This window comes from Hesperophylax consimilis, chromosome 19 (assembly GCF_061612785.1).
Source record: "Hesperophylax consimilis isolate HC1 chromosome 19, BYU_Hcon_1.0, whole genome shotgun sequence".
Classification (NCBI taxonomy): domain Eukaryota; kingdom Metazoa; phylum Arthropoda; class Insecta; order Trichoptera; family Limnephilidae; genus Hesperophylax; species Hesperophylax consimilis.
In genome coordinates, this window is record NC_142854.1 from 32,778,117 (window position 1) to 32,798,813 (window position 20,697).

The 20,697-nt window shown below is 30.8% G+C and overlaps 1 protein-coding gene across 1 annotated transcript; it reads right to left on the reverse strand.

Moving 5' to 3' along the window:
• Positions 1-38: 38 nt before the first annotated feature.
• LOC149415166 (uncharacterized) lies at positions 39-20,371 on the reverse strand. The gene is made up of 5 exons (XM_089643024.1): positions 20,321-20,371; positions 18,527-19,031; positions 7,117-7,248; positions 613-790; positions 39-126 (listed from the first exon to the last, which is right to left on the reverse strand). Exons 1-5 carry the CDS (start codon positions 20,369-20,371, stop codon positions 39-41), a joined length of 954 nt encoding a protein of 317 aa, XP_089499150.1.
• Positions 20,372-20,697: the final 326 nt, after the last annotated feature.

A 20,697-nucleotide genomic window follows, 5' to 3' on the forward strand; every position in this document is an offset into this window, starting at 1 on the left:
AACACAGTCACGAATGGTTTATTTATGGTGGTGCCTAACTACCCTGATTCAGCACGGCCCGCCTGATGGCTGAGGAACTTTTTCTCCGTCGGGGGCTTTTGGATGTTTTTAGTATCGTTCTGAGAACTTAAAAAAGAAGTAACTCATAAGTTAAAACCAGTTTTGTGTTCAAAATGTAACCAAGAAATTCCAGTGGTGGAAACACCTTCTGAATCATTTTGAAAAAAAAATCATTATGGTGTTGAGAGTGCAGTTAAAAAAACCAAAATTGGATGGAACCATTTTCACGTGCTGGGTGTAGTTTTAATCAAAATAAGTTTTGTCTTCCGAGTGATGTGTTAAAATTTCAGTTGCGGATTTATCTGCTGATGCATTTCAAAGGAAACCGTTCTCATGTTCCGAGCGGAGTTTGATTTCTAGTTTCACACCATATGCTGCAAAATAGCGAGGAGAGTCATCTGCTTATTCCACGTGTGACGATTGTTAAAACTCTTTTGCAGAATATCACTGAGGAGACACTATTATCGTGTTGCTGGTGCACTTATATATTTCTAGTTGTAGACTCATTTGTGAATTTGACATTTAGTAACGCATTTTCTTTTATATTTCCACTGCACCCAGTGGCACTCGTCGCCGGCGCAACAAAGGCCAGCAAGCCTTGCACCATCAGTACCACTGCCAGAACAGTGGTGCTCCTTACCGGCGCAACAAAGGCCAGCAAGCCTTGCACCATCAGTACCACTGCCAGAACAGAGGTTCTCCTTACCGGCGCAGCAAAGGCCGGCAAACCCTGCGCAATCAGTACCACTGCTAGAACACTGAATACATCGGCATAGCAAAGGCCAGAGAGCACCTAAAAAATGGACTTACTGTAATAATGCGGGCTTCTGAAGAAATCATAGAATTCAATGCAATGTTTCACTCAAAAAATTATTACGTAAGCGCCAAAGTGGATTTTAATTTTTTGTGAAACGGAAAAAAAGTTAATCAAGTCAAGTGGTAGCAAATAAACATAGGCATAAAACAGTATTTTTTTATAATTATTTCTTATACGAATTCATAGTAAATTTAGTAATTAGCGCTTATATTTTTCATGACGTAATTAATAATTTTATTTTAATTATGATCAAGTCAAGCCATAGAACAAGCTTCAATGTATCCATGGTATAATTTTGGTATTGATAATAATAATTGGATGACTTGTATAGCGCCGTTTTTGTGCAAAATCCCCTCAAGGGCGCTGAAATCACCTCAAGGGCGCTCCTATACCGATTCGTAGTAAATAATAATCTAAATAGAGCTTTCACTTATAGCTTCTTTTTTTATTTTTTATTTCTATATATAATTTACAGTTTCACATAATTATTTATATTTGGTATATTTCAAACTTATAACTAAAATATGTTGTGTGTAAGGTAGGTTTGAGAAGGTGATACTGTATGTGAGTAATATTGTATGTTTCGTGAACACCTCACTAGGAGAACCTGTGCTGAGGTGTTTACGTGGTTATGTATAGGTGTGACAAGTATTAATGTGTTTTAGAAGAAAGTTTTTATTATTTATAAGTTTTAATTTTAATTTTTTTAATTTTTATGGTTTTTGTAAAAAGAATATTCATAATAAATATGTAAAAAAAAATATGTTAATATATATTAACATATATGTAAGTGCATATATTTGTATTGTAAGTGTGAGTATAGTTGATAAAATCTCGAAAAACGTGTTTATTTATTATATACTTTTTATGGTTTAGTTATGTTTGGTTTGGAGTTATTATGTTTTGAAAAAATAAAATATCTTGGTTTTTGATCCAGGCTGTGATGTGTTTTTTGTGAATGTTTGCGGATGTATTTGCAGTTAGTAGTTGCTTCAGAGTAATGGGCATACAATTAAACAGTTTAGTAGCATAGTATTGAAAGTGTCTTTGTCCGTGTGTGGTGTGTGTTATCGGTATGTTTAGTGTTTTATTTGTTAAGGATCTGGTTTTTAACGAGGCTTCACCTTAACACTTTATTACAAAGATAAAAAAAATACATAGTGCAGAAACAATCTATCAAGGACTGTTAAGAAAGACATACATTTTTTAAATCGTTATTTTTATGAGTTGATTTATCAATACTTTACCCCCCCATACGGGCATTTACAAACATGCTTTAATAATAATAATAATATTTTATTCCAGAATGTGGGGAGGTTAGTGCAATCCCACACGTCCTATATAGATATACATTTTTTTTGCTAAATACATAATAATTTAGTTGAAGTTATCCTGAAGTACAGATTTATTTTTTTATTTATTTATTACAAGTAATTTTTTTAACATTACAAATGATAACAATATGCAGACTTATATATTTTTTTCGTTATTATTCTACTACTCCATAATTTGAGCTCCAGGAGCTTGTGTTTATGTAATAATCAAAACTTATGATATAAATACAAACATAAACATAGTTTGGCGCAATCCGTATTACATATACCATCATTTACACAATTTATAGAATGAATTGTTATGTTAATTAGGTTATTTGGCACATCTTCTTGTAGATTGAAAGGAAAACCATATGTTTTTTCTTCGTTGAGAGATAATAAATTGCCATTGAACCATTTTTTTATAATCGTCATGTCTTGATTGGCTGCATTGGTAATTTCGTTCCATGTCTTTTTTTCGATAAATATTGCAGTGTCGTCAGCAAAGGATATAAATTTACCATTAAGTGATAATTTAAACACATCTTTAACGTAAATTATAAATAAAATTGTTCCAATAACAGTCCCTTGGGGAATTCCAAATTCTAAAGTTGCATCCACACTTGTGAGTTATTAAATGTACTTTTTGGTTTCTTTGAGTTAGATAGCTTTGTAGCCAATACCTAACCTTACCAATAATACCGATATAATTTAATTTATTAATTAGTTTTGTATGGAAGATACTGTCAAAAGCCTTATGTAAATCAATGAAAATGCCAAGGCATTTTGGACATTCTTAGAAGAAAATAAAATAATTAATTATAACCAATTCGGATTAAAAAAAAATACAAGTACTCACGACGCGATAGCAAAAATAACCAACTATTTATATACGGCCCTAGATTCCGATAAAAAATGTCTTGCCATATTTATAGACCTTAAAAAAGCTTTCGACAGCATATCACATAAAAAAATAATAAGTTAATTAAAATCAGTAGGGATTAGTGGAAAAGTCTTAGCATGGATAACTAGTTATTTACATAAAAGAACTCAAAATATAGCGACTTTTCAATACTCCAAGGTACGGTTTTGGGACCATTGTTATTTATTATATATGTCAATGGTATATTCAATATTTCCAAATATGGAGATATTGTCTCTTACGCTGACGATACAGTCCTACTACTAAAAGCAAACACCTGGTCTGAATTAAATAACATGGCAAATACAGATATCAATGAACTAAAATTATGGTTTGATGAAAACCTGTTGACTTTAAATTCTAAAAAAACTTAATATTTACCATTTTTCATTAAAAAACAAGAAACACCTAAAGAAATAAACATAATTTTCCTCTCTGTGAAAAACACAGAAAACCACAAATGGAATATGTTATGTACAAACATAGAAAGCAAGACCGATATTAATTTCCTAGGCATAACAATAGACCAGCGCTTAAAATGGTTCCCACATATAAATATTCTGAACGACAGAATAAGGAAACTAACATAGGTATATATTTAGATGTTTAAGAGATATTTTAAACGAAAAATTACTTAGAACCACATACTTCGCTTTCTGTCAATCAAATACAATACGGCATTATAGGCTGGGGCGGTACATATAAAAATGAAACACAAACAATTTACATATCACAAAAACTAATGATAAAAACCATATTAAAAAAAACCCTATTCATATTCGTCCGAACTTTTATTCAAACAATTTAAGGTCAGAAAATTAAGTGCATTATACTTCTACCATGCAACATTACAAATTTATAAAAACAAAATTCAATATAAAATTGCACCCTTTAAAAATAACAGAAATCTTAGACAAACGTCCATACTTCCTACTCCTAAATGTAAAAAAAACAATAGGACAGTTCAACCATGAATATCTCGGAGTTAAATTTTTTAACTCATTACCAGTAAAAATTAGAAACATGAATGCAAATATAAATGAATTCAAAAGCCACCTTAAAAAGTATTCCGAACAGTTGAACTGAATCATATCAAATATAAACCAATATAACAACACCCCCCATACACACAAGCCCTGCTTATTTATGGGGGTACATCAAATACTTATATTGTATTATATTATGTAATTAATAACTGTTTTATATTGTGTAATGTAATTCGTGCACCTATATTTTTTTAATAATAAAAAAAAAATTAAAAAAATCTAAAAATATGCAGCTTAGTAAATTAATAAAGAATTAACCCCATTTTTAAAAACAGTTCCTCAAATATAAATAAAATTCGGTCAAACTGATTTGATTGTGCATTACTCAGTCTGCCATATTACAGAATATTATTACAAAAAAAAAACTTAAAAAAAAGGGAAAAAAAAAAAGTTTTTTTAATCTAAGGCATGGTATATAGTTGAAGTTAGTTTTGCAATGGCATCATGAGTGCCTAGTTTCTCTCGAAATCCAAATTGGCTAGGACTAAAATTATATTTTATTTTTCAATATAGTACAAGAGATCCTTTTTTACGATCTTTTCGAAAAATTGTTTGATACAAGAGATATTTCTTCAGGGCTGCCAGATCTAAAAACGGGTGTTACAATAGATTTTTTATAAACGGAGGGGAATATTCCACTATTCAAACTAATATTTATAATGTGTGTAATTGGAATGCTTAGTAATTCGTTGTTACTTTTCAATATTATATAAAATTCATAAGATTGAAAAATTCAGTTTCTATATTGTTTTTTTTATAAGAAAATGCTTCTTAATTCATTCATTAATGTAAATTCATTTAATCAATGTTTTCAGTAAATTCACTCGCTGCATTGGTACTTCTACCACTACGATGTTCGAATAGCAGGATTTAACAAATACCAACACTAATTCTATTAATAGCACAAGATATCACGAAGTAGCTATATTCTGGTATGCAACATTTATTGTATTCGCTTGTGAATGCTTCAGTTAATTTTTTTTTTTTTTTTTTTTTTTTTTTTTTTTTTTTTATTTTTTTTTTTTTTTTTATATATACAATAATATTATTATTGGGTTTATAAAAACAGTTTATTTTTAAACAAGTTCTGCTGTGTAATTATTATTACGCGTGACAGCTGTTTCGCCCTCTGAAGGCATTATCAAACTGTTTGATAATGCCTTCAGAGGGCGAAACAGCTGTCACGCGTAATAATAATTACACAGCAGAACTTGTTTAAAAATAAACTGTTTTTATAAACCCAATAATAATATTATTGTATATATAAAAAATAAAAAAATAAAATGGAGTTCTACAAATTAAACTTAATAACAATAAATAAAAAATGCTTCAGTTAATACTATAACGTCCGGATTATAATTTAGTAAATTAATTGAGAGTAAAAATTCATTGAAATTTTGTTTCATTGATCTAATATGTATATATAGTACTGAGAATGAATTCGGTATTTTATCCACGATTTTATTACATTAGCAGTATAGACATATCAAATACAATTATGACAATGTGCATAAGTCTAATGAAGTATCATTGATTATTGTTACTATCTATAATCAAAAACAGAACAAAGTCTTTGCTATGTACCCAATAATAGTATCTACATTTTTAAAGTTCTAAAAATGTGAATAATAAATTAAACAAATGGTACACGAACTGTTCTACACAATTTGAGCACATAATCAACGTTTTCTTGGTTCGATGTACTGTGCAAACTGGTTTAATACAAATATTTACTGATTATTCTCGATCTTCTATTATGTTCTGAGCAAAATCTACAGCTTCTAGTTGAAGATGATTCTATGGAATTTGATAAGTCTTTTTTTGTTCACCTGATTCATCTAGAACTGTCCGATTTTACATATAATAGAATATTAAATTGTCTGTACAGATAGCGAGCAAATTTGAACGTTTTATGTGACATCTCTTATTCTCACAAATAATTAAAAGGAAACAGTCATTTGAACGTGGGTTGACCTAATTGGAATGCCATAATGTAGTTGGTTTCTCTGTCAATTCAAAAGACTTTTGCTGTCTCGTCTATCGAAATGTGTTGATATTTAGAAAAACATTTATTATTTTACACATAATATTTTTGATATTTTCAAATTGAAGACAATATTAGCGATTTCTAAACGAAACTCTGAAACAGAAAAATCAGAAAAGGATACAGTAACATCTAGGACAATACATTTGATATTTTCGATGGATGCAAAAATATGTGATTTAGGAATACCTAAAATATCGATTTAATGTTAAATGTATTAAAAGGAGAATTTGCAAATTGAAAGAGCGTGGAAGTCTGTTGTTACATTATGGAAAAGTAAAGTTTGAGGTCCTTGAGTCAGCGTGTGACATTCATAAACAACCATTTCGTGAGTGTAAATAGTTGCAGTCGGAACATGAAAAGGATTTCTGCATGCTGTGAAATGATTACCAATAATTACACTATACATCTCGGACAGAATAATGGTTTTTCTCTACCATGAGCGAGAATGTGACATTTTTAATATTCATTCCTAAATAGATATGGATAACTGGATCAGAAAGGCGAATACAGATTTAATACAGAATAGGTGGGTAGATGCCTTTTTCAATGTGATTTTACTGAGCAGGAGTAGTAACAATGGTCACATGATTAAGGTTTTTCTCGAATATGAGTAAGAATGTGACGTTTTAAATCTCCATTTTCGGAACATGAATAGCTGCAGTAGGTACATGAATAAGGTTTTTCTCCATTATGTGTGCGTAAATACACTGTTAAATTTGATTTGTTAAGACAGGAGTAGTTACATAGGGAACACGAATAAGGTGTTTCCCCAGTATGTGTGCGTAAATGCAATGTTAAACTTGATTTGTTTGAACAGGAGTAGTTACATAGGGAACACGAATAAGGTTTTTCCCCAGTGTGTGTACGTAAATGCACTGTTAAATGTGATTTGTTTGAACAGGAGTAGTTACATAGGAAACACGAATAAGGTTTTTCCCCAGTGTGTGTACGTAAATGCACTGTTAAATGTGATTTGTTTGAACAGGAGTAGTTACATAGGAAACATGAATAAGGTTTTTCTCCAGTATGTGTGCGTAAATGCACTGTTAAACGTGATTTGTTTGAACAGGAGTAGTTACATAGGAAACATGAATAAGGTTTTTCTCCAGTATGTGTGCGAATGTGACGATTTAAACTTCCCTTTTGAGAACATGAATAGCTGCAGTAGAAACACGAATAAGGTTTTAATCCAGTATGGGTGCGTAAGTGCCCTACCAAATGTGACGTGCGTGAGCAGGTGTAGTTACACTGGGAACATGAATGAGGTTTTTCTCTAGGGTTCATCTTCAGGCCCGTTATAATTTCTGGAAAAATGGCAGATAAAGTTTAATACGTAGTTATTATAATGAAATACAAAAATGATTAAAGTGAATAAAGACAAAAAAACTCAAATTAATTAATTAATTAATACTAAAGATAAAGACGACAAAATAAGCCACTCGGGCATATATAAACTTAATTGTAATGATTGTTCTGCTTTTTATATCGGAAAAATGGCCCGGAATGTCAACTTAAGAGTAAAAGAACATATACGATGTTTAAACAATAAGGGGAGGGGGGGCACATTGATACACAAAAATTCAATCTCTTTTCTGAGGACCATAAAGCATTATATTTAAATATTTGTTTTGATGTGTGCATTGGCTGATATGTCAGCTTATATTTTGGCTATGCTAAAACCGCAAAAACTGGCGACGTATAGAGATAAACTGATTTTAAGAAAAAATCATATTTGTATCATTCTGCCCCACTAGTGGGGCACTTTGATTCATGGGGTGGGGCAGTTTGATAGGTATTTTAGATCCATATGAAATGCAAATTTAAACTGACTAAAAACCCAATATAAACTGTATTATTACTTAAAATTAAGAAATAAAACAATTTTATTGATTGAGATCGCAAAATACTCTTTATTAAGAGTGCACATTAGCCATAATCAGTCTCTTAAGTTACTTAAGGAATATAATCACAAAAAAAAACAATATTGTCATCATAGAACAAGACTAATTCTCTGTTATTTTCTTAATTATATAATCAGTTATATACTTACTAAGTAATCAGACTTTAACATTGAATATTGTTAATGAAAATATAACATTAGAATCTCCTATCAAAATCAACAATGTTTTTCTTAAAAAATTAAACAAACATAAAAAATTTAAAAAAAAATAATCATAAAAATTCTCATATAAATTACAAAACAATCTACTGGATATTATATCGAGTTAAACCTACCGAAAATGAATAAAGCGACGATGTTCGAGATGATAGTGTGCCGTGCCTTTGTAGAAAGTTGGTTTTGGTTATTGCAAAACTACATCTCTAACATCCACACTTGCTTTGTGTTCCACAATTGGAAATATAAACTTAGAAGACCCTGCTTTTTTTCTGAGATATAATACTTCATATTTTGTCACATTATACTTAAATACAACTTTGGAAACGAAGTGAATCACAATTTTCTTCTTCTCATACTTAATTAGCAGGAAATCTCCAATATTTATGTGTTCAGGATTAACTGGTTCTTCATTAATTACCTCTTCTTCCGATTCCGACGGCATTTCAATGTCTTCACTATCACTCGTCATCACGACTTCATCTTGACTAGAATCGGAATCTATTTCTGCAGGCAAAGAAGTCACTCTCTTTTTCTTTTTTGGCTCAGTTAATCCCAACAGATTTTTCACTGTTTTCAATTCTTTTGCATGCTGTTTTGCTTTTTGTAATTCTCTTTTCCTGTTCTTTTCATTACGTAAGCTTTCTAATCTATTTTTTTCTAGTGTTTCAGTGTATATTCTTGATCGTCCCTTTTTTCTTCCTTTTCTTTTCCTTTTCTTTTTAAGACACGCGCCCTTGAGGTGATTTTTCACAAAAACGGCGCTATACAAATTATCCAATTATTATTATTATTATTATTGTCAGTAATCGCCTTTTTTGGATAAGGTCTAACTACTTCAGGAGTAAGAATAGCCTTTGATGAAGAAACATGTAGAGGATCGTCAGCATCAGACGCTGAAACTGGGTCGGCATCCAAAGTAGGAGTGTTGTAGGGTTGCAGTTTTGATGCTATATTTGTCGGCTGCTTTGCGTATAGATAAAGTCTTTGACAATACTTCACGTATTGCATCTTCAATGTTTTCTTCATTGATATTTTTTCTATCAGTTTTGGGTTTGTACGTGCCCACCATTTTCTGAAAAAAATAAAAAAAATAATAAAATAAACTATTATTTTTGACGGGGCACTTTAATACAATAAAGGGGCAGATTGATACGTATCATTGTACCCCGCACATTACCGTATCAAAGTGCCCCAAAGGACTTTTTCCACAAACAATTAATTTTTTCAAATATATAATAATCTTGCAATCAAAAACATTTTAAAATACAATAATAACTATATTTACTTACCTTTAGTAACAAAAAATAACAAAAACAACTAAGAGTATCCTCCTGAGACACAATTACATTTCACGTATTTTTTTTGTAGGCAGCGGCGCACGCCACTTCCAAAACGTCAGTGACCGTTGAGGCCCAACGGCAAACCGGCGGCGAGCGGTGTCACAACTGTCATTCTTGTGAATGTCCTTGCGCATTCTAGTGATGTGCCGGACTGTGTAGCGTTTATCGGTTTTGAGATATAGATACTGTACCAATGTGCCCCATGAATCAATGTGCCCCCCCTCCCCCAATGCCTTTTCAGAATTCGCGAATCATTTAATAGAATCTAATCATTCATTCGATAAAATCTCTGGAACTAAAATATTGCATAAAAATGGATCTGGAATTAGATTAAACAACTTAGAAGCCCTTGAAATAAAAAAAGCAGTTAATAATAATTTAAATATAATAGCTTCGTTGATTGTAAAATTAGCCAACAAATCTCTAATCTGACATGTACTTATATGTATAGTAAAACAATCATTTTGACAGGTATAAATATTTATATAATATATATAAAGGTATTAATTACATAAAATTAAAATTCGATTTCGTTGTATTGGATGACAGCCAGAATAATTTCTATTGATGACATTTTCTTTTTTTGGTATTCCTGATATGAGTGGCTAGAATTTTTACCATTTACTCTATGCAAATACTAGGTAGGTGGTACTATTTTAGCCAAGCCTGAAAAATAAAATAAAGGTATTTAGGTTTGTTTTATAAGTAAGGAAATATTTTAAAAAGGTTATTTTAGGTTAGGTTGGGTTATGCTAGGTTAGGTTATGTAGGTTAGGTTAGATTAGTATAGTTCAAGTTAGTTTATAGGTTAGGTTAGATTAAGTTGGATTATTATAGGTTAGGATAAGTCTGGTAATGTTAGGTTAGGTAACGTTAGTTTGAGTTATTATAGGTTAGGTTAGATTTTTATAGGTTAGGTTATGTTAGGATAGGTTAGGTTAGGATTGGTTCGGTTAGGTTAGGTTGGGTTAGGTTAGATTGGATTATTATAGGTTAGGTAAGGATATAGGTTAGGTTAGGTTGGATTATTATAGGTGAGGTTAGGTTAGGTCAGGTTAGATTATTATAGGTTAGGATAGGATATAGGTTAGGTTAGATTATTATAGGCCGGAATATTGTATTACATTATATTTTTTTAATTTACGTTTTTCAATTGTCTCTAGCCATTTCAGGAATACCGACAAAAGAAAATGTTATCAACAGAAATTATTCAGGCTGTCATCCCATACAGCGAAAGCGAATTTTCATTTTACGTAATTAAAAATTAAAAAGCTTAAATTAAAAATTTCCCAAATGCTGTTCGATTCCTTTTATAGTAATTAAGGTAAATCAGAATATAAATTTTAATAATAATATTTAAAAATATGTGTCCAGCGATTCCGAATATTTAGCTATGTTAATTTACCTTTAGCCATTTAGGCAATTATTCGAGAATGGTAAAGTTTTACCCGAACAACTGTCATTCTTATTATGCATAAACTCCTTCCTGTTCCGTGTTTTAACAATATATACTCACCCTCTCTCTGTGAATGACCTAATATCTATCTATTAAATGTAACTGTTGTTAGTATCACTAAAACTGGGCGAAGCCCAACCAAGTGCCGCCCGCAGGGCCTAGCAGAAAAAAACCCCCGGAGCGGGTTTTTAACTGCTAGTTAATATGAATACCGGTTAATTTACTTGAATTTGAATTGTCAAAATGGCAAGTCTCCGCTACCGTCTTCAATGAACGAGTGAATGAACTAATGAACGGAGCAGTCTGCGTGCAGCTATATTGTATATTGTGGCACCTTTTTAAATGGCCTTGATTTTACTATGAGAGTCTATGGTCGACTTGTCTGATTGGCATATCTGTGGCTTTCTTGAGGACAAACTTTTTCATATATCTATGGCTAGGATGTCCTGCAACATCAGAACACAGTCACGAATGGTTTATTTATGGTGGTGCCTAACTACCCTGATTCAGCACGGCCCGCCTGATGGCTGAGGAACTTTTTCTCCGTCGGGGGCTTTTGGATGTTTTTAGTATCGTTCTGAGAACTTAAAAAAGAAGTAACTCATAAGTTAAAACCAGTTTTGTGTTCAAAATGTAACCAAGAAATTCCAGTGGTGGAAACACCTTCTGAATCATTTTGAAAAAAAAATCATTATGGTGTTGAGAGTGCAGTTAAAAAAACCAAAATTGGATGGAACCATTTTCACGTGCTGGGTGTAGTTTTAATCAAAATAAGTTTTGTCTTCCGAGTGATGTGTTAAAATTTCAGTTGCGGATTTATCTGCTGATGCATTTCAAAGGAAACCGTTCTCATGTTCCGAGCGGAGTTTGATTTCTAGTTTCACACCATATGCTGCAAAATAGCGAGGAGAGTCATCTGCTTATTCCACGTGTGACGATTGTTAAAACTCTTTTGCAGAATATCACTGAGGAGACACTATTATCGTGTTGCTGGTGCACTTATATATTTCTAGTTGTAGACTCATTTGTGAATTTGACATTTAGTAACGCATTTTCTTTTATATTTCCACTGCACCCAGTGGCACTCGTCGCCGGCGCAACAAAGGCCAGCAAGCCTTGCACCATCAGTACCACTGCCAGAACAGTGGTGCTCCTTACCGGCGCAACAAAGGCCAGCAAGCCTTGCACCATCAGTACCACTGCCAGAACAGTGGTTCTCCTTACCGGCGCAGCAAAGGCCGGCAAACCCTGCGCAATCAGTACCACTGCTAGAACACTGAATACATCGGCATAGCAAAGGCCAGAGAGCACCTAAAAAATGGACTTACTGTAATAATGCGGGCTTCTGAAGAAATCATAGAATTCAATGCAATGTTTCACTCAAAAAATTATTACGTAAGCGCCAAAGTGGATTTTAATTTTTTGTGAAACGGAAAAAAAGTTAATCAAGTCAAGTGGTAGCAAATAAACATAGGCATAAAACAGTATTTTTTTATAATTATTTCTTATACGAATTCATAGTAAATTTAGTAATTAGCGCTTATATTTTTCATGACGTAATTAATAATTTTATTTTAATTATGATCAAGTCAAGCCATAGAACAAGCTTCAATGTATCCATGGTATAATTTTGGTATTGATAATAATAATTGGATGACTTGTATAGCGCCGTTTTTGTGCAAAATCCCCTCAAGGGCGCTGAAATCACCTCAAGGGCGCTCCTATACCGATTCGTAGTAAATAATAATCTAAATAGAGCTTTCACTTATAGCTTCTTTTTTTATTTTTTATTTCTATATATAATTTACAGTTTCACATAATTATTTATATTTGGTATATTTCAAACTTATAACTAAAATATGTTGTGTGTAAGGTAGGTTTGAGAAGGTGATACTGTATGTGAGTAATATTGTATGTTTCGTGAACACCTCACTAGGAGAACCTGTGCTGAGGTGTTTACGTGGTTATGTATAGGTGTGACAAGTATTAATGTGTTTTAGAAGAAAGTTTTTATTATTTATAAGTTTTAATTTTAATTTTTTTAATTTTTATGGTTTTTGTAAAAAGAATATTCATAATAAATATGTAAAAAAAAATATGTTAATATATATTAACATATATGTAAGTGCATATATTTGTATTGTAAGTGTGAGTATAGTTGATAAAATCTCGAAAAACGTGTTTATTTATTATATACTTTTTATGGTTTAGTTATGTTTGGTTTGGAGTTATTATGTTTTGAAAAAATAAAATATCTTGGTTTTTGATCCAGGCTGTGATGTGTTTTTTGTGAATGTTTGCGGATGTATTTGCAGTTAGTAGTTGCTTCAGAGTAATGGGCATACAATTAAACAGTTTAGTAGCATAGTATTGAAAGTGTCTTTGTCCGTGTGTGGTGTGTGTTATCGGTATGTTTAGTGTTTTATTTGTTAAGGATCTGGTTTTTAACGAGGCTTCACCTTAACACTTTATTACAAAGATAAAAAAAATACATAGTGCAGAAACAATCTATCAAGGACTGTTAAGAAAGACATACATTTTTTAAATCGTTATTTTTATGAGTTGATTTATCAATACTTTACCCCCCCATACGGGCATTTACAAACATGCTTTAATAATAATAATAATATTTTATTCCAGAATGTGGGGAGGTTAGTGCAATCCCACACGTCCTATATAGATATACATTTTTTTTGCTAAATACATAATAATTTAGTTGAAGTTATCCTGAAGTACAGATTTATTTTTTTATTTATTTATTACAAGTAATTTTTTTAACATTACAAATGATAACAATATGCAGACTTATATATTTTTTTCGTTATTATTCTACTACTCCATAATTTGAGCTCCAGGAGCTTGTGTTTATGTAATAATCAAAACTTATGATATAAATACAAACATAAACATAGTTTGGCGCAATCCGTATTACATATACCATCATTTACACAATTTATAGAATGAATTGTTATGTTAATTAGGTTATTTGGCACATCTTCTTGTAGATTGAAAGGAAAACCATATGTTTTTTCTTCGTTGAGAGATAATAAATTGCCATTGAACCATTTTTTTATAATCGTCATGTCTTGATTGGCTGCATTGGTAATTTCGTTCCATGTCTTTTTTTCGATAAATATTGCAGTGTCGTCAGCAAAGGATATAAATTTACCATTAAGTGATAATTTAAACACATCTTTAACGTAAATTATAAATAAAATTGTTCCAATAACAGTCCCTTGGGGAATTCCAAATTCTAAAGTTGCATCCACACTTGTGAGTTATTAAATGTACTTTTTGGTTTCTTTGAGTTAGATAGCTTTGTAGCCAATACCTAACCTTACCAATAATACCGATATAATTTAATTTATTAATTAGTTTTGTATGGAAGATACTGTCAAAAGCCTTATGTAAATCAATGAAAATGCCAAGGCATTTTGGACATTCTTAGAAGAAAATAAAATAATTAATTATAACCAATTCGGATTAAAAAAAAATACAAGTACTCACGACGCGATAGCAAAAATAACCAACTATTTATATACGGCCCTAGATTCCGATAAAAAATGTCTTGCCATATTTATAGACCTTAAAAAAGCTTTCGACAGCATATCACATAAAAAAATAATAAGTTAATTAAAATCAGTAGGGATTAGTGGAAAAGTCTTAGCATGGATAACTAGTTATTTACATAAAAGAACTCAAAATATAGCGACTTTTCAATACTCCAAGGTACGGTTTTGGGACCATTGTTATTTATTATATATGTCAATGGTATATTCAATATTTCCAAATATGGAGATATTGTCTCTTACGCTGACGATACAGTCCTACTACTAAAAGCAAACACCTGGTCTGAATTAAATAACATGGCAAATACAGATATCAATGAACTAAAATTATGGTTTGATGAAAACCTGTTGACTTTAAATTCTAAAAAAACTTAATATTTACCATTTTTCATTAAAAAACAAGAAACACCTAAAGAAATAAACATAATTTTCCTCTCTGTGAAAAACACAGAAAACCACAAATGGAATATGTTATGTACAAACATAGAAAGCAAGACCGATATTAATTTCCTAGGCATAACAATAGACCAGCGCTTAAAATGGTTCCCACATATAAATATTCTGAACGACAGAATAAGGAAACTAACATAGGTATATATTTAGATGTTTAAGAGATATTTTAAACGAAAAATTACTTAGAACCACATACTTCGCTTTCTGTCAATCAAATACAATACGGCATTATAGGCTGGGGCGGTACATATAAAAATGAAACACAAACAATTTACATATCACAAAAACTAATGATAAAAACCATATTAAAAAAAACCCTATTCATATTCGTCCGAACTTTTATTCAAACAATTTAAGGTCAGAAAATTAAGTGCATTATACTTCTACCATGCAACATTACAAATTTATAAAAACAAAATTCAATATAAAATTGCACCCTTTAAAAATAACAGAAATCTTAGACAAACGTCCATACTTCCTACTCCTAAATGTAAAAAAAACAATAGGACAGTTCAACCATGAATATCTCGGAGTTAAATTTTTTAACTCATTACCAGTAAAAATTAGAAACATGAATGCAAATATAAATGAATTCAAAAGCCACCTTAAAAAGTATTCCGAACAGTTGAACTGAATCATATCAAATATAAACCAATATAACAACACCCCCCATACACACAAGCCCTGCTTATTTATGGGGGTACATCAAATACTTATATTGTATTATATTATGTAATTAATAACTGTTTTATATTGTGTAATGTAATTCGTGCACCTATATTTTTTTAATAATAAAAAAAAAATTAAAAAAATCTAAAAATATGCAGCTTAGTAAATTAATAAAGAATTAACCCCATTTTTAAAAACAGTTCCTCAAATATAAATAAAATTCGGTCAAACTGATTTGATTGTGCATTACTCAGTCTGCCATATTACAGAATATTATTACAAAAAAAAAACTTAAAAAAAAGGGAAAAAAAAAAAGTTTTTTTAATCTAAGGCATGGTATATAGTTGAAGTTAGTTTTGCAATGGCATCATGAGTGCCTAGTTTCTCTCGAAATCCAAATTGGCTAGGACTAAAATTATATTTTATTTTTCAATATAGTACAAGAGATCCTTTTTTACGATCTTTTCGAAAAATTGTTTGATACAAGAGATATTTCTTCAGGGCTGCCAGATCTAAAAACGGGTGTTACAATAGATTTTTTATAAACGGAGGGGAATATTCCACTATTCAAACTAATATTTATAATGTGTGTAATTGGAATGCTTAGTAATTCGTTGTTACTTTTCAATATTATATAAAATTCATAAGATTGAAAAATTCAGTTTCTATATTGTTTTTTTTATAAGAAAATGCTTCTTAATTCATTCATTAATGTAAATTCATTTAATCAATGTTTTCAGTAAATTCACTCGCTGCATTGGTACTTCTACCACTACGATGTTCGAATAGCAGGATTTAACAAATACCAACACTAATTCTATTAATAGCACAAGATATCACGAAGTAGCTATATTCTGGTATGCAACATTTATTGTATTCGCTTGTGAATGCTTCAGTTAATTTTTTTTTTTTTTTTTTTTTTTTTTTTTTTTTTTTTTTTTTTTTTTTTTTTTTTATATATACAATAATATTATTATTGGGTTTATAAAAACAGTTTATTTTTAAACAAGTTCTGCTGTGTAATTATTATTACGCGTGACAGCTGTTTCGCCCTCTGAAGGCATTATCAAACTGTTTGATAATGCCTTCAGAGGGCGAAACAGCTGTCACGCGTAATAATAATTACACAGCAGAACTTGTTTAAAAATAAACTGTTTTTATAAACCCAATAATAATATTATTGTATATATAAAAAATAAAAAAATAAAATGGAGTTCTACAAATTAAACTTAATAACAATAAATAAAAAATGCTTCAGTTAATACTATAACGTCCGGATTATAATTTAGTAAATTAATTGAGAGTAAAAATTCATTGAAATTTTGTTTCATTGATCTAATATGTATATATAGTACTGAGAATGAATTCGGTATTTTATCCACGATTTTATTACATTAGCAGTATAGACATATCAAATACAATTATGACAATGTGCATAAGTCTAATGAAGTATCATTGATTATTGTTACTATCTATAATCAAAAACAGAACAAAGTCTTTGCTATGTACCCAATAATAGTATCTACATTTTTAAAGTTCTAAAAATGTGAATAATAAATTAAACAAATGGTACACGAACTGTTCTACACAATTTGAGCACATAATCAACGTTTTCTTGGTTCGATGTACTGTGCAAACTGGTTTAATACAAATATTTACTGATTATTCTCGATCTTCTATTATGTTCTGAGCAAAATCTACAGCTTCTAGTTGAAGATGATTCTATGGAATTTGATAAGTCTTTTTTTGTTCACCTGATTCATCTAGAACTGTCCGATTTTACATATAATAGAATATTAAATTGTCTGTACAGATAGCGAGCAAATTTGAACGTTTTATGTGACATCTCTTATTCTCACAAATAATTAAAAGGAAACAGTCATTTGAACGTGGGTTGACCTAATTGGAATGCCATAATGTAGTTGGTTTCTCTGTCAATTCAAAAGACTTTTGCTGTCTCGTCTATCGAAATGTGTTGATATTTAGAAAAACATTTATTATTTTACACATAATATTTTTGATATTTTCAAATTGAAGACAATATTAGCGATTTCTAAACGAAACTCTGAAACAGAAAAATCAGAAAAGGATACAGTAACATCTAGGACAATACATTTGATATTTTCGATGGATGCAAAAATATGTGATTTAGGAATACCTAAAATATCGATTTAATGTTAAATGTATTAAAAGGAGAATTTGCAAATTGAAAGAGCGTGGAAGTCTGTTGTTACATTATGGAAAAGTAAAGTTTGAGGTCCTTGAGTCAGCGTGTGACATTCATAAACAACCATTTCGTGAGTGTAAATAGTTGCAGTCGGAACATGAAAAGGATTTCTGCATGCTGTGAAATGATTACCAATAATTACACTATACATCTCGGACAGAATAATGGTTTTTCTCTACCATGAGCGAGAATGTGACATTTTTAATATTCATTCCTAAATAGATATGGATAACTGGATCAGAAAGGCGAATACAGATTTAATACAGAATAGGTGGGTAGATGCCTTTTTCAATGTGATTTTACTGAGCAGGAGTAGTAACAATGGTCACATGATTAAGGTTTTTCTCGAATATGAGTAAGAATGTGACGTTTTAAATCTCCATTTTCGGAACATGAATAGCTGCAGTAGGTACATGAATAAGGTTTTTCTCCATTATGTGTGCGTAAATACACTGTTAAATTTGATTTGTTAAGACAGGAGTAGTTACATAGGGAACACGAATAAGGTGTTTCCCCAGTATGTGTGCGTAAATGCAATGTTAAACTTGATTTGTTTGAACAGGAGTAGTTACATAGGGAACACGAATAAGGTTTTTCCCCAGTGTGTGTACGTAAATGCACTGTTAAATGTGATTTGTTTGAACAGGAGTAGTTACATAGGAAACACGAATAAGGTTTTTCCCCAGTGTGTGTACGTAAATGCACTGTTAAATGTGATTTGTTTGAACAGGAGTAGTTACATAGGAAACATGAATAAGGTTTTTCTCCAGTATGTGTGCGTAAATGCACTGTTAAACGTGATTTGTTTGAACAGGAGTAGTTACATAGGAAACATGAATAAGGTTTTTCTCCAGTATGTGTGCGAATGTGACGATTTAAACTTCCCTTTTGAGAACATGAATAGCTGCAGTAGAAACACGAATAAGGTTTTAATCCAGTATGGGTGCGTAAGTGCCCTACCAAATGTGACGTGCGTGAGCAGGTGTAGTTACACTGGGAACATGAATGAGGTTTTTCTCTAGGGTTCATCTTCAGGCCCGTTATAATTTCTGGAAAAATGGCAGATAAAGTTTAATACGTAGTTATTATAATGAAATACAAAAATGATTAAAGTGAATAAAGACAAAAAAACTCAAATTAATTAATTAATTAATACTAAAGATAAAGACGACAAAATAAGCCACTCGGGCATATATAAACTTAATTGTAATGATTGTTCTGCTTTTTATATCGGAAAAATGGCCCGGAATGTCAACTTAAGAGTAAAAGAACATATACGATGTTTAAACAATAAGGGGAGGGGGGGCACATTGATACACAAAAATTCAATCTCTTTTCTGAGGACCATAAAGCATTATATTTAAATATTTGTTTTGATGTGTGCATTGGCTGATATGTCAGCTTATATTTTGGCTATGCTAAAACCGCAAAAACTGGCGACGTATAGAGATAAACTGATTTTAAGAAAAAATCATATTTGTATCATTCTGCCCCACTAGTTGGGCACTTTGATTCATGGGGTGGGGCAGTTTGATAGGTATTTTAGATCCATATGAAATGCAAATTTAAACTGACTAAAAACCCAATATAAACTGTATTATTACTTAAAATTAAGAAATAAAACAATTTTATTGATTGAGATCGCAAAATACTCTTTATTAAGAGTGCACATTAGCCATAATCAGTCTCTTAAGTTACTTAAGGAATATAATCACAAAAAAAAACAATATTGTCATCATAGAACAAGACTAATTCTCTGTTATTTTCTTAATTATATAATCAGTTATATACTTACTAAGTAATCAGACTTTAACATTGAATATTGTTAATGAAAATATAACATTAGAATCTCCTATCAAAATCAACAATGTTTTTCTTAAAAAATTAAACAAACATAAAAAATTTAAAAAAAAATAATCATAAAAATTCTCATATAAATTACAAAACAATCTACTGGATATTATATCGAGTTAAACCTACCGAAAATGAATAAAGCGACGATGTTCGAGATGATAGTGTGCCGTGCCTTTGTAGAAAGTTGGTTTTGGTTATTGCAAAACTACATCTCTAACATCCACACTTGCTTTGTGTTCCACAATTGGAAATATAAACTTAGAAGACCCTGCTTTTTTTCTGAGATATAATACTTCATATTTTGTCACATTATACTTAAATACAACTTTGGAAACGAAGTGAATCACAATTTTCTTCTTCTCATACTTAATTAGCAGGAAATCTCCAATATTTATGTGTTCAGGATTAACTGGTTCTTCATTAATTACCTCTTCTTCCGATTCCGACGGCATTTCAATGTCTTCACTATCACTCGTCATCACGACTTCATCTTGACTAGAATCGGAATCTATTTCTGCAGGCAAAGAAGTCACTCTCTTTTTCTTTTTTGGCTCAGTTAATCCCAACAGATTTTTCACTGTTTTCAATTCTTTTGCATGCTGTTTTGCTTTTTGTAATTCTCTTTTCCTGTTCTTTTCATTACGTAAGCTTTCTAATCTATTTTTTTCTAGTGTTTCAGTGTATATTCTTGATCGTCCCTTTTTTCTTCCTTTTCTTTTCCTTTTCTTTTTAAGACACGCGCCCTTGAGGTGATTTTTCACAAAAACGGCGCTATACAAATTATCCAATTATTATTATTATTATT